Source organism: Chelonoidis abingdonii, chromosome 11 (assembly GCF_003597395.2).
Source record: "Chelonoidis abingdonii isolate Lonesome George chromosome 11, CheloAbing_2.0, whole genome shotgun sequence".
Classification (NCBI taxonomy): domain Eukaryota; kingdom Metazoa; phylum Chordata; order Testudines; family Testudinidae; genus Chelonoidis; species Chelonoidis abingdonii.
This window is the reverse complement of record NC_133779.1, coordinates 16,355,478-16,376,942: the sequence shown is the minus strand read 5'-3', so window position 1 is coordinate 16,376,942 and position 21,465 is coordinate 16,355,478. Positions and strand designations below refer to the sequence as shown.

The following is a 21,465-nucleotide window of genomic DNA, read 5'->3' as shown; positions in this document are numbered from 1 at the left end:
GGGGCAGTGAGGGAGCCCAGAAGGGGGTGCTCTCCCCTGGCTGTCAGGCCTGACCCTGATGCCTCTGGGAGACACTGGGGGGCTCTCCCAAACCTGAAGTCCCCCCCAACTGTACTAATGCCCCTCACTCCCGACCCGCAGCCCCTGCTAGCCCAGCCCTGGGCTCCCCCAGAGCTCTGCCAGGGCCCCTCACTCCCGACCCGCAGCCCCTGCTAGCCCAGCCCTGGGCTCCCCCTAGCCCTGCTGGTGCCCCTCACTCCCGACCTGCCACCCCCCCCGGCTTCCCACCCAGTACCATACATCACAGCTCCACTGGCCCGGTGCTCTTGCCTGGCTCTGGAACAGCCCCGGGGGGGATGCCTGCCATGCAGTAGCCCCCCCCCCCTTAGGGTCACACTCTCACTGGGGTGCACCCCTCCGCTTCCCCGCCTCCTGGGGCCGGACCTTGGAGCCTGCAGCCCCCACCCCCCTGCAGCGAGTCCCCCTGGATGGGACCCCTGGGGGAGATGCACGTCCTGTGGGAGTGATGCTCCCCCCCATCTGAGCCGTCAGTGACTCTCGGCCGGCGGTGGGACATGGGTCCCCGGTTGTTAACTGCTCGGCCCAGCTGTCTGGCCCATCCGAGCGGCCAGTGAGACTGCAGACAATCAACAACCCCCTTCCACCACCTGGTTAAACGTGCAGCACGGAGGGTTGGGGGGGGGAACTGAGGCACGCACGATTTTCATCCAAAATATTGTGAATCCCGCCCCCCCGCCTTTGTCACACCAGATAATCAGTCTCTAGATTGCCAAAGAGCCCAGTCCCGGCCTCTCCCAGCAGGGGGTGCTGTGGGGAGCGGTGGGGGCAGGGAAGCCCCCAGCTACTCCATGGAGTTGCCCCCTGATAGAGGAGTGACCCTGCTGGGACAAATCTGATGCTGCCCTGTACCCTAACAGCTATCGAGGATTGGCACCACTCTCTGTATCGGTGCTTCCAGAGTCGGGGAGAGAACCCAGAAGTCCTGGCTTCCAGGCCCAGCTACTCCTGCTCTAACCACTAGACCCCACCCCCCTCCCAGAGCCAGGAAGAGAACTCAGGAGTCCACCCCCCCGCGCTCTAACCACTAAACCCCCTCCCCTCCCAGGGCCAGGAAGAGAACCCAGGAGTCCTGGCTGCCCCTTGCTCAGCTGAGAGGCAAATTCAGACACCACCCACTAAACACTGTCACCGCTCCTGCTCCGGTTACCTGAATTTACTAAATTCATGACTTTCCAGTCAGATCCGGGTGCTCCCAGCCATGTGGGAGAGGCAGGAGAGATTCCCCTGGCTGGCGCTAGGGGGCGCCACCCTCTGTCTCAGACCCTCACACTCACACAACCCCCTGCACCCCCACGCCCCTTCTCCCCACCTGTGAGTAGAGGCATCGCCCCACTGCAGTGTCCCATCTCCCTCACCCTTGCTGGCCCCAAAGCCACTGTCAGAGCTGGGGAGAGAACCCAGGAGTCCTGCCAGCAGATCCAATGGTTCTCCGTTCATTCCCACCAGCAGGGGGCGTCAGGGAGGGTGGAGCTACCCCAGTTCCTTCCCTCACCCCCTGGTGGGGGCACCGGGGTGCAGGGTTAGGGTGTCCAGAGCAGAGGGGTCAAAGGTGAGGATGGAGGCGGGGATGAGGGTGGTCAGGCCTGGGGTCTCGCATGCTCCCAGTTGGCCACTATGTTCTCATACCTGATGGGGCCGCCCCCCTGGATCCCCGGCAGCAGACACCAGTGCAGGAACACGTCCTGGGACTGCGGCAGAGACACGGCGTCAAAATAGGGGAGTCCCATCTTGCCTCCCCCCCTTTCGCCCTCACGGCTTCTCTTACCTCCTCCGATTACCCGGTGGCACTTTAGCAACCCAGTATCCAGGCTTGTGATTAACGACAGTGGCTAATTAGCACCTATTGCAAACCATTAATATATTTCCTTGACTCACATTTAACCATTAATTATGGATATGTGAGTAATTAACAGGAGCAACCAGTGATCATTAGCAGGTGACTGTTAATTACATTCATAGAACTAAGCAATTAGCAATGATTAGAAACTAGCTATGGATAATATTTAATAATTATTGATAACAGCACATTGGGGCCAGATCAGGGCTGGTGCCCCCTGGAGGGGAAAGGCCCCATTCCCTCCCCCCCTGAGCCCGCCAGTCCCTGCCCTGGGGCCAGGTGGGAGCCAGCGGACCCACTAGAAGGGACAGGCCCCCACCACCCCATTCCCTGCCCCCCCTGAGCCCGCCATGTCCCTGCCCTAAGGGGCCAGGTTGGGGAGCCGGCGACCACTAGAGGGACAGGCCCAGGCCCCATTCCCTCCCCCACCCGAAGCCAGCCCAGTCCCTGCCCTGGGGCCGATGGGAGCCAGTGGCCCCCTAGAGGGGACAGGGCCCATTCCCTCCCCCCACCCCGAGCCAGCCAAGTCCCCTGCCCTGGGGCCGGGAATGGGAGCCAGTGCCCCCTAGAGGGGAACAGGCCCTACGCTCCATTCCCTTGTCCGCCTGAGCCAGCCTGTTCCCTGCCCTGGGGCCAGGTGGGATCCGCGCGCCCCTAAGAGGGAAATGTCATTCTGTCCCGCCAAGAGCCCCGCTGATTGGAGATGGGGCATTTTTTTTTGTTGGAGGCTGGAAGATGCCAGCAGGGTCTCTCCTGAGTGGGCTCTCGCACTGCTCCTGGGAGAGAGAGCCTGGCTTGCCGCCCAGACGGCACGATGCCGTAGCTGCAAGTTCGTGTGGCGCGGGGGACCCAGAAATCTTCACCCAGCCCAGAGTTGTTGGTGGGGGGGGTTTGGGGTCAGGGAGCTGTTCGAGTGAGCCTGGAGGGTGAGGTTTCGTCACTGGGGCAGGCACCAGCAGAAGGCAGACAGAGAGAGCATGAGACCCCCTCAGACTGGGGGGGAAACCCAGGCCAATCCTTGGCTTCCCAGCCCACCACCCCCACTGCTCTAACCAACTAGGACACACAGCCCCTCCCAGAGCGGGGAAAGAACCCAGGAGTCCTTGGCTTCCCAGAACCCCCAATCCCATCACGCGTATCACCACCTATTCTGTTACAGTTTGGTGCTGGCATCATGAGAAACACATTTTAATTCTCACCATTCAACAGCTGGCCGGCTAAGCCAAAATATTATTTCCCATAACAGCAGCATCCAGAGACCTTGACTGAGATTAGGTTCCTCTCCCTCATATCATCAGGCCAGTCATCTGGCACTCCTGCACCCCCCATCCTCAAGTGTAGCTCAGGGCCTCACACTCTTGGGGTGGGGCAGGTGGATGCTTTATATGGCGACCGCTCACCCAGTGCCAGTAAGACACATACCTCTCTGGGATGGGGACATTGGGGGCTGGTTTATATGAGGGACCCCTTCCCTGGTGCTGGGACTGCGGCTGCCTCTGGGGTGGGGACACTAGCGGACATAGCCAGCACGCCTGGAATCAGCCGCGACACGTAAGGTCCCTTTGTTCTCAGAAAGGTTCTTTTGATTTCATTTCCCCACCCGGGAATTTATCAGTTGTTGTTCATCACCAACAACAACAAAACTGGCAGTGAAAATCAACGCAAAAAAAAAAAAAGCAGAGAGATGAATTAACTTTGACTACTGCTGGATAATGAAAGACGGTTGTCGAAGGGAAGCACCCAGCAGATTAATGCCTTCGGAATTCTGGTCCTCAGTGCGGTTTGCCTGCGGAGCTCAACCAGCACCCAGAAACACAACAAGTCCTTGCTCGATCTCTGCTCCCCAGTGAAACTTTTCATCCGGGAATAAACAAAGGGTAGCCGAATTAAATGTAAATTCTCAGAATGGAGAGGGGGCACATTGGAAAAAAATAACCCCAACTATACATACAATATGATGGGGCTAATTTAGCTACAACGAGTCAGGAAAAAGATCTTGGAGTCATCGTGGATAGTTCTCTGAAGATGTCCACGCAGTGTGCAGAGGCGGTCAAAAAAGCAAACAGGATGTTAGGAATCATTAAAAAGGGGATAGAGAATAAGACTGAGAATATATTATTGCCCTTATATAAATCCATGGTACGCCCACATCTCGAATACTGTGTACAGATGTGGTCTCCTCACCTCAAAAAAGATATTCTAGCACTAGAAAAGGTTCAGAAAAGGGCAACTAAAATGATTAGGGGTTGGAGAGGGTCCCATATGAGGAAAGATTAAATTGATCATTGCCTGTTAGGTTCACTCTCTCTGGGGCACCTGGCATTGGCCACTGTCAGTAGACAGATACTGGGCTAGATGGACCTTTGGTCTGACCCGGTACGGCCGTTCTTATGTTCTTATGAGCGTTTACTGGTGCAGATTTATACATGTGCAGGGCGGGCGGGCGCCTCATCGGTACGTTCAGCAGCCTGGCGTGCGCTCCCAGGTGCGTATGGGGCGGTATCTTCTCTAGGCTCAGTTCTGCACGCAGGGCCGATGAGCGTGGGGCAAGCCGATACAAATTACTGGGGCCTGGTGGTCCAGAAGGGGGCCTGGGGCCCGGCTTCGTTGGCCCTGTTTAGCCAGTCCACGCTGGGGGGCCCGAAAAACATTTTTCACTGGGGCCCGAACCCACTCTCAGCGGCCCTGTCTGCACGTCCGCCCGGACTATGTCTTCGCGTAACCCAGCGCTCTCATGCCGCATGGTTTGAATTGCTCTAATCAAACATGTTATTTCTTTATCAATCTGCATTCCACAAAAGCAGGGGGGAAATTGGGAGGGGGGGAATGAACGCTACTTTTTGTAAAATCCAGGAGTTTTTCCATTTACGCTGAAAATGGAGGGGCTTAAGGATGGGGCAGTCCAGGAGGAAGCCCCCACTTTCCGGGCTGGGATTCGGCCAGGGCACTACACTTTTAGCCCAACATCCGAAAGCCCCCCTGCGCCCCCACCCTGAAGCACAGCCCCCCTCTAGCGGTATCATAGCCAGCCTGGCACTGGGAAAAAGCACCGTCTCCAGACCCCAGGCTCTGGGTCGTGGCACACTCAGCCCCCCTTTGATGGAAAGAATTTCTGATGCCAGTGGCCATGTCTGGCCCCAAGCCCGTGTTGGTGTTGGTTCCCGCTCCTCGCCCCATTGTGCCCAGCCAGCGGGGCCAGGCCAGCCCCACCCCACGCTCCCCACACTTGTGCTTCCCCTGAAGGCCCAGCCCAGAGATTTACAGAGCAAACCTAGCAACCCTGTGTCTGGCGGTTAGAGCAGGGGGGCTGGGAGCCAGGACGCCTGGGTTCTCTCCCTGGCTCGAGGGGGACGGGGTCACTCTCAGGGGCTGTAGAGGGAGGTCGTAGGTCGCAAACGTCAACTTCCCCATCAACAGCTGGAGACCCAACTTGGGCCAATCAACCCCCCCCACCCACTTGTCTCTCTAGTAGCCCAGGAGCCCCCCAGCCCCTGCCAGGACCTGCCCCCCGGCCCACATTAGACAACACAGGACATGAAATCAGCTGTAATTGTGCCGACTGACACTTAAGCAGGGTCAAAGATCAGGGAAATTACTTCCAGGTCATTAGTTGGGGAGGTTGGTGCTTCTAGATCCTCGGGTCACAGGTCAATGAACCAACACCCAGGACAGATGGTTCTCATTGGCCCCAGGGTCAAAGGTTGCTGGGGTCACCAGTGGGTTGGCATTGACAGGGTCAAAGGTCGCTGGGGTCACAGGCAGGTTGGCGCTGGTGGGGTCAGTGGTCATCAGGGTCACCGGCAGGTTGGCTGAGGGGTCAAAGGTCGCTGGGGTCACCCATGGGTCACATTGACAGGATCAGAGGTCCCTGGGGTCACAGGTGCTTTGGTGCAGATGGGGTCAGAGGTCACCAGGGTCACTGGCAGGTTGACGCTGATGGGTCAGAGGTCGTGAGTGCCACCTGCCGGCTGCCCCCTGGGGTCAGAGGTCACGGGCGCCGAGCTCAGGTCTCCTTCCAGGGGGGGCCGGTGCGGGGGGCCCAGGCTGCGATCAGCCCCTGGGCCGCGTAGTAGGTGCCCATGACAATGAGCCGGGCCTGGGGCACCGGGGCGCAGAAGTGGTCCCAGGCCAGGACCAGGTCGGAGGCCACGAAGAGCAGGGAGCCGGTGGCCACGGTCAGGTGGGGGGGAGGCCGGGCCAGGGCCCGCCAGGCCATGGCCGCCAGCAGCGCCCCGTAGCCCCCCACGGCCGGCAAGTAGGGGCCCCCTAGGCAGGGCCACAGCGTCACGTAGGCCCCAGCCCAGGCCAGCGCCAGCAGCAGCAGGAGCCAGGGGCGGGTGGGACGCAGGCCCAGGGCCCAGATGTAGCAGACGTGAGCCAGAGCGAAGGCCACCATCCCTGCGGGGGAGGGGGTGTCAGAGAGCCGTGCTCGCTCACTCACCCAACCTTGCAGCCCCCGTGGTGCCACCCCCTCCCCCACCAGTGCTCCTCACCTCCTAACATGCAGCCCCCTGGGTGCCACCTCCCTTCCCCACCACTGCTCCTCATTCCCGACCGCAGCCCCCTGGGTGGCCACCTCCCCTCCCCTCTCCACCAGTGCCCCTCACTCCTGACCTGCAGACCCCTGGGTGCCACCTCCCCTTCCTCCCCCAACCAGTGCGCCTCTACTCCCAACTTCAAGCCCCTGCCCCGGGCTGCCACAGCCCTGCCCCACCGGGTGCCCCTCATTCCCGACCACAGCCCCTGGTCACCTCCCCCTTCTCCCACCTGTGCTCCTCACTCCTGACTTGCAGCCCCCTGGGTGCCACCATCCCTCTCCACCATGCTCCTCACTCTCGACAGCAGCCCCTGCTACCCATGACAGCCCTGGATGCCCCCTTCCGTCCCCCACGAGTGCTCCTCACTCCCGAACCTGCAGCCCCCTGGGTGCCACCTCCCCTCCCCCACCGGTGCTCCCCCACTTTCAAGAACTGCGCACCCCCTAGGCCAGTCTGGGCTCCCCACCCTGAACTCTGCTGGTGCCCCTCACTCCTGGCCCCTACCTGGGAATAAATTAGTTAGGGGCCCAGACCAGGCGGAAGTCTCCACGCTGGAAACATCAGCCCCCAGCGTGGACCCGGCGTGCGGCCGGGTCCAGGCGCATCACCCCAGGCCTGGACGTCAGGAACCAGACCAGGCTTAGGAGCGGGAGGCCTCTTGACGCCAGCGCTGACCCAGCTGGGCTCAGCAGCCACAGGGCGATAATACAGGCTGCAGAGGCCAGACGGCAGCAGCTAGAGTGGTGGCTCTTGGCCTGCAGACAGGGTGGAAATGGACACAAGCAGGCGGGTCCGAGTTCTACACTAGGGACGGCACAGCGCACCTGGCATGGAGACTATCCCTCGGTCCAAGCAGGAGCACGGGAAACATACCATGTAGCCTCAGAAAGCAATGACGTTTGCATTCCCACGGGTTAACTCGAGGACTACCTCAAAGCTTAACAGACCAATGTGGTTTACCTTAAACCTACTGATCACCCACTCTGTAATAGCGGGCCTTCTTAACGGGTCACCATAGTTAACTCTGACACTTATCACTTACACCCAGATCTTATAATGGACATTGACTATTTTTGCCATGTTCACCTGAAAACCTACAGATATCCACATTGACAGTGTGATATCATTATTTTCAGCGTTAACATTTGCCAAAAATAACTAACATATCCATTTCTTAGAAATGGGGTTTCAGTTATTTTTGCCACGTTAATGCCAACCTCACAATAACTATGTTAACTAATGGTTCCTGTTAGTTATCTCACCGTTCGTTGACTTGAAAGACTACTGACAGGACATCTGAAGTTATTAATGCTGATAACAGGTGTTATTTCTGAAACCCAATGATACAGTGTGCGGTTATGGGCCTTGTTAACTATTCTACTAAACAAGAGACTTTACCAGAAGCAACCCAGCAAATTCTACTTATCTCAGCTGAACCGTCTGCTTGGCCTGGTGAACTGAGAACTGACATCCTTTCATCACTGTTTGTGAACTCTGGAAACCTACTGATAACCCAAATTGAGATCAACTTTATTAACTGTTTTACCACCAATGATACCCCAGCTACATCTAACTCAGCTCACCTCACTGACTTCATCCTTGTGGGCTGGGAAGTAACCCCCTCAATGATAAGTGCTTAATCCGAAACACACTGCTGTCACGTTAATGATCTTCCTTTCGGTAATAACAGATACCAGAGCAATCACAGCAACGTTCCACTTCACCTGCTCTATCCCCGACCCCATTTCTGATCCAGCGCTCTTTCTCTGCTGCTGGGTTAACTCTGAAGCATGGACAGCATCACTTCAAACCACAACTTTCCATCTTCTATATGCTAGACTTTCCCCAGGAATTTACAGTTTCAATTTGGGCACCCATGACAAACCTGAAACATCCACCCCACCAAAGTAAATCTGGCCCATGTCCACTCATCCCAGGAACATTCTACTCTGACACCTACTGATGGCCCACCAAAAACTTTTTTAACTATTTCACCACCAAGAGTTTTAGCAGGAAGAGCCAATTAAGCTCCTCCTCCAAAGGGGGAAGAACTGCCACATTCATGCTAAAATAGCAGTGTTAACTCTGAAACTACTGCTGTAACCTTGTCCCATTCACACTAGGAACCGGCGCCTAGGGGATTTTGAGCGCCGTAGCAGACGGGCAATTCGCCGCCCCCCCGCGTGGTCCCCGGCTCAGGTGGCAGCTAGCCGCGTGGTGCCTGCGGCGCGGTCCACGGAGCCGCCCTGGCCAGCCTGGACATCCGCAGGCACCACTACGCAGCTCCACGGGAGCTGCTGCTGCCCCTCCAGTCGGGCCGTACCCAGGGAACCCGGCTGCCGCTGCAGCACCCTGACCCAGGGGTTAGAGCATGCTCCGCGGCAGCCGGGCAGCCGCGGATTCCCTGGCCAAGGGACCCGTTGGGCTGCCTGGCTGCGGCGGTGGGGTGTCCTGTGGCTGCCGGGCTGTGGGTGCACTGGACCCCAGGGGCTCCCTGATCCTGGGAAAGCGAGGGTCGCGCCTGGGCGCCCGGCTGTGGAGGCAGCACCCTGACCCGGGGGACACCTTGGGCTGCCGGGCTGTGGAGGCAGCACCCTGACCCGGGGGACACCTTGGGCTGCCGGGCTGTGGAGGCAGCACCCTGACCCGGGGGACACCTTGGGCTGCCGGGCTGTGGAGGCAGCACCCTGACCCGGGGGACACCTTGGGCTGCCGGGCTGTGGAGGCAGCACCCTGACCCGGGGGACACCTTGGGCTGCCGGGCTGTGGAGGCGGCACCCTGACCTGGGGGACACCTTGGGCTGCCGGCAGCAGGCAGCTGCTGCCGCCGGCAGCTCAGCCCCTCCAGCAGCAGTGGCTGCAACCATTTAAAAATTTTGGGGGGGGCGCCACTTTTTGGCGCCTCCAAATCTTGGTGCCCTAGGCAACAGCCTAGTTCGCCTAAAAGGTTGCACCGGCCCTGCATTCACATCAACAGTGTTAACTCTGAAACCTACTGATATTGTGCCTTCAAGGTCACCCACGCCATCACTGTGATCAGGGCTATCAGCGCTGATCCTGCTACCAGCCCCGCTTCCCTGCCCCTCTGGGGCCAGCAGTGCCCCCAGCTCAAGCGGGCTACAGGAAACAGTGCAGAATTGACAAGAAAGGGCTGGAGGGAAATCCCGCCTTGATGGACCAGCTTTACCAGCTCACAGTCCCAGCAGCCGTAACAGCAGCACAACGACACACGGAGGACACTGGGTTTGAGTGGGTTAGAGCAGAGGGGGCTGGGAGCCAGGACTCCTGAGTTCTATCCCTGGCTCTGAGAAAGGAGTGGAGTCTAGTGGCTCAGAGCAGGGTGGGGGAAGGGAACTGGGTGCCAGGACACCAACGGTCTACCCCCCACACGTGGCCCCACTTTGTGCCTCAGTTTTCCCCTCCTTACATCAGCTGCAAACTTCGGGGGATAGCAGGCGTCCGCCTCCAGAATATCCATGGTGTGGGGCCAGGGCTCCGGGACGCACCCTGGCTGCTGCTCCCAATTCCAGGCACTCACCTGGACTTTGAGCTCCTACAGATTCAACAGAGCCATAAATGGGTGTGTGGGGGGGAAATTGGTCCCTCCCTCCCCATCCCCACCAAGCGCCAACTGGTAACAGGCAGGCAATGGCAGGGGGAAGAAGAACTGGTGTGTGTGGATGAGGCAGTGAGGAGTGGGGTGCATGGGTCAGAGCAGGGGGGGCTGGGAGCCAGGACCCCTCGGTTCTCTCCCCAGCTTTGGGAGGGGAGGGGAGTGGGGTCTGGAGGGGAAGGGGAGAGGGAGAGGGGATTAGCTAAATCTCTCTCACCATCCTCTGGCTGCCAGCTGGCCCTGCCACCTGCGTCCTTCCTTGTTCTCACTTGCTGCCTGTACAGCTGGGTGGCTCCCTGGGGCCTTGGCTCTGGAACTGGGGATTGACCCACATCCTGTATCCACAACCCTCTCCTCCCCCACTCAGCCAGGAAGAACAGTGCCTGGGGGGGGCGGGGGGCTGGATAGAATCCGTGGGGAGCTGGAAGCCAGGACACCTGAATTATCCAGGGAGCCCTCACCCGGCCCTGAGATGCAGCCCCTCTAGGGTGGAGCACAGGGGCTGGTTTATTCACCCCTCTATATAGCATCCCCCACTGATCTAAGCACAATCAGGGGGGAGTGTGTGCAAGGGGGCAGCGACCTCAATGACCACCCCATTAAAGCCCCACAGGGATGGGACGTTCCACCCCACCTACCCCCATGCCTTGGATCTCTCCTGGGTGGCGTCATGAGCTCGGCCTTTGGTCAGAGGCTCGACTTCAGGTCACTGGCTGGAGGGGCCAGGGCAACCCACCGTCAACCTGCTCCCAGGGCTGGGGTGAGGGGGATGTTTCCTTCCCTGGAGTCACTGCGATTGGCAGGACCTCGGCCACTGGGAACCACTTCTGGGTGACGCTCAAGGTTGGCCAAGTCTCCTTGGCCATGGGCCAGCGAAGGTTTGTGGGAGAACTTCCGGATCAAGGGCCCTCCAGTTGGGCGGCCATGACTGGCGTTGTCATGACCATCGAGGGTCGGCATCTCCTTGGCCCTGGTTCTGAGTCAGCTGGTCCCGAGTCAGCTGGTCCCACAAGAGCAGCCCCCGGGAGCTCTCCTTGAGGCAGGTCAATGGAGCAACGCCGAGGTCAACGGGGCGCATATGGCACTCACCAATGGGCGACTCCTCGTGGGGCATTGGTCATGGCTGGGGATGGTCCCTCAGCATGGGGTCAGAGGCCAAACAAACAACTTTCAGGTAAGCTCCTGAGTAGGCTGAATTTGTGGGTGGGGGGCCAGGGGGAGGTCAAGGGGTTGACCTCTGAGGACATTAGGTTGGCTCTTTCACATGGCACCATGGCGCTGAGATTTAAGCACAGAGTGGGGAGGGGTCAGGGGTCAAGGGAATAAATTCCAGGGCTGCCCTATGACCGTGGGGTCATAGGTCAAGAGACTGACCTTGTGGTTGGCTCTTGGAGCTGATGTTTTTTGACATGGGGTCAGAGGTTTGACCTTGGGGGGGGGGGTCCATCTCTTAGACAAGTTCTAGGACACAGGGTGTAACTGTCCGGTGTTGGGGGCTCGGCCCTCTCAGGCGCAGCCGGGAGCCAGGGCGCCTCACTACACATCCCCTCCCTCAAGGCTGGCTCCTGTGGAGCGGGGCCAGACCCTTCCATACCCCCCAGGCGGGAAAAGAAGTCCGCGTTGGCGTGATCCTTCCCGGCCCAGTGACGAACAGTGAAGGCACAGGGCTGCAGTGCCAGGTACTGGCACTGCAGCCGCATGTTATGGTCCTTCATGGAGGCCAACCACTGGAGGGTGGCGTGGTCAGTGACCAAGGTGAATGGAGCCCCAAGGAGGTAGTATGGCAGGGCGTCACCAGCCCACTTCACCACGAGGGCTTCCTTCTCAACCACCGCGTAATTTTCTTCTCGGGGGAACAGCTTCCGGCTGATGTAGAGGACCGGATGCTCTTCCCCGTCCACCTCTTGGGAGAGGACAGCCCCGAGCCCCACCTCCGAGGCATCCGTCTGCAGGATGAACGGCTGGTCAAAATCGGGGCTATACAGGACCGGCTCATGGCAGAGACTGGCTTTCAGCGTTCGAAAGGCCTCATCACACTCGAGGGTCCATTTCACTTGTCGCGGGCGGTCCTTGGTTAGGAGCCCCATCAAGGAAGCGGCGATCGCTGCGAACTGGGGAATGAACCCCCGATAATACCCGGCCAGCCCCAAGAACTGACGTACTTGGCGTTTCGTGGCTGGCAGGGGACAGGCTGCAACGTCCTGAACCTTGTCCACGAGCGGTTTTACCTGTCCATTTCCGATGGTGTACCCCAGGTAAGTGGTTTCTTGCCAGCCGATGCAGCATTTCTTCGGGTTGGCCGTTAACCCGGCCGCCCGCAGGGACCTCAGGACGGCAGCGACCCGCTGTAAGTGGTTCTCCCAGTCGCGGCTGTAAATGACCATGTCGTCCAGATAGGCCGCAGCGTAGTCTTGATGCGGTCGGAGGAGGCAGTCCATCAGGCGCTGGAATGTGGCCGGGGCCCCATGGAGGCCGAAGGGCATCTGGGTAAATTGATAGAGGCCCGTAGGGCTGGCGAAGGCAGTCTTTTCCCGGAAAGCCGGATCGAGGGGGATCTGCCAGTATCCGTTACTCAAATCCAGGGTAGTGATATAACAGGCCTCTCCTAACCAGGCCAACAGCTCGTCTATCCGGGGCATGGGGTATGCATCAAATTTGGAGAGGGCGTTGACGCACCTGAAGTCGATGCAGAACCGCTGGGAGCAATCGGGCTTCAGGACCAACACCACAGGGCTACACCACTCGCTCTGCGAGGGTTCAATCACCCCCAGGTCCAACATATTCCGGACCTCCTCGTTAACGATGCGCCTCCTATGGTATGGCAGGGGCCGGGTCACGCCCCGGACGACCACTCCAGGCTCTGTCTGAATCCTATGGTGTACCAGGGTGGCGTATCCCGGTTGGATATCCTTCTCACCACAGCTTGAGAAGGTTCCTCATGCCCCGTATACTCGGGGCATGAGGAATTGGGTCCAGGGCTCCCCGGTGTGCGGGTCTTTCTCGACCCAGTACAGGCGATCTCGTCGTAGCTCAAAATGCAGCCACTGCGCCGCCCGGCCGGGATCGAGGATGGTTCCATCCACAGTGGCTAGTTGTTCGTACACCTGCTCGAGGGTAGGGTCAGCCCTTTGGTCTCGGCAAAAATCCGTGGGGGCCGAGGGATCCTCCACCGCTCCCAGGCTGATGTCCCCCAATCCTTCCGGCTGGCCGGTGGGGGCGGGTGCTTCTGGCTCGTCTTCCTCGGCTTCTGGGGTCTCCCCCTCCAAGGCTGGCATGGGCTCCAGGCCATCCCCAGTGTGGCGGCACAGGACTGCGGGAAACTCGGGCCAGTCCCGGCCCAGGATCACTGGATAGGCGAGCCGCGGCGTGAGGCCCACCACCATCAACCGGGTGACCCCATCAATCGTCAGTTGGGTGCAAGTGCTGGGGTAAGGTTGGATGTCCCCGTGGATGCACTGTAGCCGGATTATTCCCAGGCGGGCATCAACCGGGGGACCCAAGCGTTGTCGGATCAACATCTGTCCACAGCCCGAGTTGAGGAGGGCCATTGTCGGGTACCCCTCAACTATCACGGGCACTGTGATCTTGGCTGCCTGGGACCGGCGGGCACGGGCTTCCCCTGAACAGACCTGGTCAAAGGCGGACTCGAGTCTGGGGCAGTCCCGCTGTAGGTGGCCTTACTCCCCGCAGGGGAAACAGGGACCCCTGTCTGTTCTTCCGGGCCGGGGCCGGGCCCCGGCCCCGGGGTTTTCCACCAGAGGTCTCCGGGGGCCCCCCCTCGCCATTGGAGTCGGGGTCCGAGCAGATCGGCCAGGGGGCGCTGTGGTGTGGGTTCGGGCCTCCGCCCCCCGACCTGAAATTCGTCCATCAGCCTGGACGAGCGCCGTCTTCTTAGAGCTAGGGCGCTCTGCCCCTGGTAGGGCTGCTCGAACCGCTGGGCCCACCGGTACTTCAGCCGCGAGGAAGTCCTTCATCCGTGAGACGGCAGTGGCCAGGGTTGCTGGCTGATGGTGGAGGACCCAGGCCCTTCCCCGTGGGGGAAGAATGTGGGTGAATTGTTCAAGCACCACTTGCTCCATTAGCTCCTCCTTCGTCTGGCGTTCTGGCTGCAACCAGCGCTTACAGGTCTCGCGGATTTCCTGGGCCACCATACAGGGCCGGGCCCCGGTGGGGTAGGCTAGGCTCCTAAATCACTGTCGGAACGTCTCCGGACTCACATCTAGGGTGTCTAGGACCGCGGCCTTCACCTGGCCGTAATCCTGGTCTGCCTCTGCAGACAGGCCGCGACAGACCACCTGGGCAGTCCCTGTCAGGTAGGGGGCCAGGATGGCAGCCCACCCTGCGACGACTGCCACCCGCTCGAACGTGACGAGGAACGCTTCGGGGTCGTCGCCGGGGCCCATCTTCGTCAGCCGGATCGGGGGACTGGGCCGCCCCCCCCACCTCCGTGTCCCCTGCTGTCTCCCTCTGGCGCGGACTGAGCCGCCGCGAGGTACTGGAGGCATTGGCATTGGAACTCCCAGTGTTGGGTGATCAGCTCTTGGAGCAGCTGGTGCTGCTGGGTTCCCAGCTGCTCGACAAGTTGCTGTTGCTGTTGGAGGTGGGCGGCCTGCTGCTCCTGCTGCTGTCGCTCTTGAGTCTCGGTCACGAGCACAAGGAGCACGGGGCAGGGGCAGGATCAGCCAGTCCCCCTCGGGATACCGGGCGCGGGGCAGGCTCAGCCAGTCCTCCTCCGGATACCAGGCGTGGGGAAGCTCAGGCAGCTCCTCCGGATACCGGGCGCAGGGCTGGCTCAGCCAGTCCTCCTCCGGATACCGGGCGCAGGGCTGGCTCAGCCAGTCCTCCTCCGGATACCGGGCGCGGGGAAGCTCAGGCAGCTCCTCCGGATACTGGGCGTGGGGAAGCTCAGGCAGCTCCTCGGGATACCGGGCGCGGGGCTGGCTCAGCCAGACCTCCTCGGGATACCGAGCGCGGGGAAGCTCAGGCAGCTCCTCTGGATACCGGGCGTGGGGAAGCTCAGGCAGCTCCTCGGGATACCGGGTGCAGGGCTGGCTCAGCCAGTCCTCCTCCGGATACCAGGCGTGGGGAAGCTCAGGCAGCTCCTCCGGATACCGGGAGTGGGGAAGCTCAGGCAGCTCCTCCGGATACCGGGCGTGGGGAAGCTCAGGCAGCTCCTCCAGATACCGGGCGCAGGGCTGGCTCGGCCAGTCCTCCTCCGGATACCGGGCGCAGGGCTGGCTCGGCCAGTCCTCCTCCGGATACCGGGCGCGGGGAAGCTCATGCAGCTCCTCGGGATACCGGGCGCAGGGCTGGCTCAGCCAGTCCTCCTCGGGATACCGGTTGCGGGGAAGCTCAGGCAGCTCCTCCGGATACTGGGCATGGGGAAGCTCAGGCTGGGCGGGAGCTCAGTCACTCGCGTCTGGTCTCTTCGGCAGCCGGCCTCCAAGTGAGCACCGGGGCTGTGCTTTTATACCTCCTGTCCCGCCCCTTGACTTCCAGGGGGTGGGAACAGGCAGCGGTGGCTCCGCCCATGTTGGAGGCTGCTGGGGCTCAGCCCTCTCAGGCGCAGCCAGCACCCAGGGCGCCTCACTACACGGGGTCATAACTCGACGAATTAACCTCCTGGCATGGGGGTCAGGGGTCAAGAAGTTGACCTCTGGGGTTGCCTGTTGGGAGGGGTGACGTGTGGGAGGTTGTAGGTGAAGGGAATCACTTCCAGGGCAGCTCTCGACCAGGGTGACCCCGTTGCCTTGGCCTGGATGGGAGATCACTGGGTTGAGTTGCCCATTGCTCCAGGGTTGAGCCATGACTGCGTCTCTTTACCCACAATCCCCAGCGCTCTTAGGACCATCTCGCGGACTGAGAACTGGAGGACGCTGTGATTGCCCCCCCACCCAGTACAGACAGAAAAACCAACCCAGCCCCCCTCCCACAAAACCAGATCATGCCCCTTTCCGGCCTCAAACCCTCAACCCCCTCCAGCTCCCTGAGCTGCCAGGCTGCTGCAACGGGCCACAAGAGGGCGCCGTGACACAGGCTTTGCCAGAGGCTGCAATCACCATTCATGAGAGGGCTGGAGCCAGGTCTCCTGGGTTCTCTCCTGGCTCTGGGAGGGAAGTGGTGTCTAGTGGTTAGAGCAGGGGGGCGGGGAGCCAGGACTCCTGGGTTCTCTCCCTGGATGTGGGAGGGGAGTGGGGTCTAGTGGTTAGAGCAGGGGGGCGGGGAGCCAGGACTCCTGGGTTCTCTCCCTGGATCTGGGAGAGGAGTGGTGTCTAGTGGTTAGAGCAGGGGAGGCTGGGCTGGCTTCTATTCTGGCTCTGGAGGGAATGGGGTCAGGCTGCAGGTCCATAGAGGGAGGTCATAGGTCACGACACAACATCCCACTTAACTGCTGGAGACAAGTTGGGCCAATAAAAACTCCCCCAGCCCTTGTCTCTACTGTCCCAGCCCCGACCACCTGCCAGGGGCAGCCCCCGCCAGCCCACATCAGTCAACGCATGTCATCAAATAAGCTGTAATTGGGCCTGCAGACAAATGAGCAGGGTCAAAGGTCAAGGCAATTACTTCCAGGTCATTAGTTGGGCAGGTTGGCGCTTCTAGGTCACCAGGACAGCTGGTTCTCGGCCCAGGGCCCAGATGTAGCAGACGTGAGCCAGAGCGAAGGCCACCATCCCTGCGGGGGAGGGGGTGTCAGAGAGCCGTGCTCCTCACTCCCGACCCGCAGCCACCTCCCCTCCCCTCCCCCACCGGTGCTCCTCACCTCCGAACTGCAGCCCCTGCTAGCCCAGCCCAGCCCAGCCCAGGGTGCCCCCTCCCGTCCCCCACCAGTGCTCCCCACTTCCGAACTGCAGCACCCCCTAGGCCAGTCCTGGGCTCCCCACCCTGAACTCTGCTGGTGCCCCTCACTCCTGGCCCCATACTCGGGATAAATAGTTGGGGCCAGACCAGGCAGGCGTCTCCCACGCTGGAGAACATCAGGCCCCAGCAGACCCAGCAGGCGGCCGGGGTCCAGGCGCCATCACCCCAGGCCTGGGCCATCAGGAACCAGACCAGGCTCAGGAGCGGGAGGCTCTTGCCGCCGGCACTGACCCAGCTGGGCTCAGGCAGCCACAGGGCGAAGTACAGGCCGCAGGAGGCCAGGAACAGCAGCAACTTGAGGTGGCAGCTCTTGGCCTGCAGACGGGGGTGGAAATGGAGACGGCCGGGGCCCATCTGCACTAGGGACAGCACGGCACACCTGGCATTGAGACTATCCCTCGGTCCAATCAGGGAGCAGGGAACAATACCATGTGACTCAGACAGCAATGACGTGTCATTTCCCACTGGGGTCAACTCTGAAGACTACCCATGCTCCAAAGCTAACAGACCAACGTGTTAACTCTTAAACCTACTGATGACACACTCTGTAAGCACGAGCCTGTTAACTGCCATCGTGTTAACTGTGACACCTATCATTACATGAGTCCATAGTAATGTACAGTCTGGCTATTTCACCATGTTCACTCTGAAACCTCCCGCCACACAAGGGTTGGAAAACGGGGTGTCATTCGGTTTCAGGTTTAACAGGGGAAATAACAGACATATCGATTGTTATAAATTGGGTTTGGGCAGTTATTTTGCTATGTTAGCTCCAAAACCTAAGGACAATCTGTTGTAACCAACAATCCTGCTGGTTATTTCATGGTGTTAACACTGAAAACTACCGCCCAGGGACTTTCCCTGTGGGACCCAGTGGGTTAGAACAGGGCTGGGGGACCTGGAAGCCAGGTCACTGAGAGTCTCTGCCCCCCCCCCCACTGTTCGTCCCTGTTTTGTGCCTCAGTTTCCTCCCCTTACATCAGCCGCAATGTTCCGGCAGTAGCGGGCGTCCGTCTCGAGAATGACCATGGTGCAGGGCCGGGGCTCCAGGACACACCCTAGCTGCTGCTTCCAACTCCAGGCACCCACCTGGGACTGTCATCTCCCGTGGGTTCAACAGAGCCAGAGATAAGACCGGGGGGCGGCCGGAGGAGACATAAAATCGATTTCTTCCACCTCATCCCCACCCAGCACCAGCAGATAACAGGGAGGCAGCTGTTGGGAGGAGAGTGGCTCAGGGGGGCTGGGAGCCCAGGCTCCTGGGTGTGATCCCCCCAGGGTGCTGCCTCCCACTACTCCCTGTAGTAAGAAGAGGCCCTGAGATACAAACCCTCGTCAGAGGCCCGGTACGAGGCCTGAACTAAAGTAATGGTCAAGACTTTGCTCACATAACGCAAAGCGAAGCTGTGAGAGAGGCCGGCCCTGCTCACAGACGCTGGCAAGGGCTGAGGTTGCGAAAAGAGACGGACCCGAAAGGTCCCGGACCCCAGATATCGGGGGGAGGAGGCGGGGGTCGCATCCTCGCACACGCCGCACACGTAACAGGACCAGGCTGAGCCAGCCCAATGACAGGGCCAAAGGGGGTATGGTGGAGAAGTTGTTTTGTTCGAACCAACATGTACAAGGTGCAAGGCTGCGCCGCGCTGTGGGGGGGGGGAGGGGGGGCTGTACCTCAGTACGTCAGGGGTGATGTGTAACGCGTCTGTACCTGCCTATAAGGCTGCATCCCTGGGGCGGTGTCTCTGTTGGCCTCGGGGGCAGTGGAAAGTCCCACCACTGACTGAGCCGTGGCCAGCGCCAGGGGGCACGGATTCATAGTACCTCCTGTAAAGTCTAGAGGGCAGGGCCGCCCAGAGATTTCAGGGGGCCTGGGGTCTTCGGCTGCGGGTCCTGGAGTGGAAGGTCCCCCCCTGCCGCCAAAGACCCGGAGTGGAAGAAGGTCCGGGGGCCCAGACCCCGCGAGAGTTTTCCAGGGCCCCCGGAGCGAGTGAAGGACCCCACTCCAGGGGCCCCTGCAGAGCCCGGGGCAAATTGCCCCACTTCCCCCCCGCCGGGCGGCCCTGCTAGAGGGAACTATTACTGTGCTTTGTTCAACAATAAACCTGGCTAGGTGCCTTCGTATCTTACCAGTCTGTGGCCCTGGGGGTCTCTTGGGGTCTGCTGTGCCAGCGAGTTGCAGAGCCGGGGCAGCGCGCAGGGGGAGCTCGCGCCCGCAGCCGACAGATCTCGCCACTGAGCACAGCAGAACACTGCCCCGGGAGTGCCTGACACCCCCAGGAAGGAGGCCGCGGCAGGCTCAGGCTTTAACCATTGGTTTTTATTTTCATCCGGAATAACAAAAGAGACGGGCCGGGGACCCACGGCACAGGGGGGATGGTCGCCAGCCGGGGAGGCCCCGGGGCAACCCCCAAAAGGCCACTTGATTTGGTTCCTGTTTAAGAGCTTTTAAATATTGCCACTAAAGGGGTAGCCTAGGGAGGGGGGATGGCTACCAGGACATCACTGTTGGCTACTGCTGACTTTGGGAGGGGGCCGGGGGGGAATTCAGTGCTTTTCAAAAGGAGAAAGGTGCGTCACGGGCCCATCTGGCCCGGCGTCTGGCCCCATCTCCCCCCGGCCAGGGGCCTTGCAGGGGGCGGGGTGGGGGGGGGGGATGGTGTTATTTCAAAGTCTCTTTGTGCAAGGGGAGGGGATCAGACCCCATGCCTCCCTTCCAGCCTCGGCCCCCCCCTCAAGCACCTGGGATCCCCCCCAAAACTAGTGCAATGCAGAGCCTCTCTGGAGAGGCTGGGAAGATCAGTGTGGAGGGGGGAATAAGGGGGGCAGCCCCTCAACCAACACCTGCTGATTGGCGGGGGACCCCTAGCCCCCTATGCCCTACAGCCTGAGCTATGGGGGCAGGGAACTTCCTAGGTCCCCATAAACCTTCCCCCACTCCTGAAGCGCCCTGAATCCCCTGGGGTGGGGAAGGAAAGAGACCCCCCTCTCCGTACCGTATGCCCTCCACCTCCGCCAGATCTGCTACAGGGTCGGTTTGGGGAGGCTGAGGGACCTGAGGCCCACGCCATGGGGGAGGGAGCTGCCCTCTGTACCCAGATACCACCCCCCCAATTGTGGGGAGGGTCAACAGTTAACCCCCCCATCAGGCATATGGAGGGGAAGCCATCAGAGTGGGGGTTGGGCTGGGGCCCAGCTCTTCCTCCTAGACCTTCCGTGGGCAGGGGAGAGAAGAGAACAGGACGACACAGCTGGAGGTGCCTGGAGGTGGGGGGCAGGTGGCCCCGCTCCCCTGCAGATGGGCTGTAGTCTGAGCTGGTGCTGGTGTCAGCAGTGGGATCCAGGAAGGGCGGCCACTGAGTCTGAGGGGTGGGGGGGGAGCATTGAGGCTGTTTGGATCCCCTCTCCCCCCCTTGAAAAGCAGCCAGGGTGGGGTGGGAGGAGAACTACCTCTGACCGGCTGGTGCTGTTTACTGGGGCGTGACCCATCTCTGCCCCCCAACACCTCCAGCCCCCCAGGCCAGGGAAATAAATAACAATGGGGAGTGGAAAACATGGGGTTAAAGGGGTCACAGAACCAGCTGGGGGGACGGGGGGCAGGGACCTGCCCCACAGCCCTGAGTTCCACCCCTCCCTTGTAGTGGCCTCCCCAACACCCCCAGCCCAACCCACTATCGCCCCTCGGGCCCTGCCTACCCATGCCCAACCCCGCCCCCAACACTCCCTGGCCCCACCCCCAAGGGCTCCTAGTCCCGCCTCCCCACTCCCTCCAGCATTTCTTCCCCTCCCCGCAAGCTGGGCTCCGGGGGCAGAGCCCCACCCCAGGCTGAGGCACTGGACCCGACAAAGAAGAAGGGGGCGGTAGAGTTGGGGTTGTGCTTATGCTGGAACTGGGGGGGAGGAGGGGAGAATCTAATCTGTGTGGGGAGGGGGCCCCCTTCCGGTGCCTGGCCCCCCCAGACAAGGCAGGCTGGGGGGGCCCGGGGGCCGCTAACCGCGGGGGGTTGGAAGCACAGTGGGGGGCCGGCATGGGAAGTGGGGGCCACCGGGGGGGAGGGGTGTTAGTACTTCCCAGAGTCACTTATCCGAACGATTCGCTTGGAATTCCACTGCCCAGCCGCCAATTTCAGTGCAAAAGAGGGGGGGGCATGCCTGGGGGGGGCTCACACCAGCCTCCCTGGGGGGGCGCTCAGCCATCTCGCCATGAGCATCCTCTGATGGGGGACTGTGCCCCCCGGTCCTATGCTGCCCCTCCTGCAGGAATGAGCTGTCCTTGGGCAGGCCAAGCTTCGGGAGGGGGGGCTCCCCCCAGCCCCCCCACGATCAGCAGCTTCACCAGGCACCCTCCACGAGCTTTATCTGGGGTGGAGAGAGAGATGCACGGGGGGGAGGGGCGGTGTCACCACTGTTCCATCGTGTGCCCCCCCTCCCCCCCAATTCCCAAATTTGGAACTCCCCCGTCTGCTCGGACCTCCCAACCCAGGGCCCATCTCCCCAGCCTGGGAGAGGGTGGAGCTTGGGTCAATTTAACACCCCCCCCC

At 60.8% G+C, this 21,465-nt stretch overlaps 1 protein-coding gene across 1 annotated transcript; it reads right to left on the bottom strand.

Moving 5' to 3' along the window:
• Positions 1-5,921: 5,921 nt before the first annotated feature.
• On the bottom strand, positions 5,922-18,013 carry TMEM86B (transmembrane protein 86B). The gene is made up of 3 exons (XM_032806461.2): positions 17,906-18,013; positions 16,990-17,242; positions 5,922-6,316 (listed from the first exon to the last, which is right to left on the bottom strand). The coding sequence occupies exons 1-3, from the start codon at positions 17,954-17,956 to the stop codon at positions 5,922-5,924; spliced, it is 699 nt and encodes a 232-aa protein (XP_032662352.1). The 5' UTR covers positions 17,957-18,013.
• Positions 18,014-21,465: the final 3,452 nt, after the last annotated feature.

Bases quoted from the DNA above. Each gene is read 5' to 3' on its own strand.
- TMEM86B (XM_032806461.2), bottom strand. From the start codon at position 17,956: ATGGTCATTCTCGAGACGGACGCCCGCTACTGCCGGAACATTGCGGCT. The intron at 17,243-17,905 runs GTAAGGGGAGGA...CCCCGTCTGCAG, and splicing joins GCCGGAACATTGCGGCTGAT to GCCAAGAGCTGCCACCTCAA. The intron at 6,317-16,989 runs GTATGGGGCCAG...CCTCCCCCGCAG, and splicing joins GCCCCAACTATTTATCCCGA to GGATGGTGGCCTTCGCTCTG.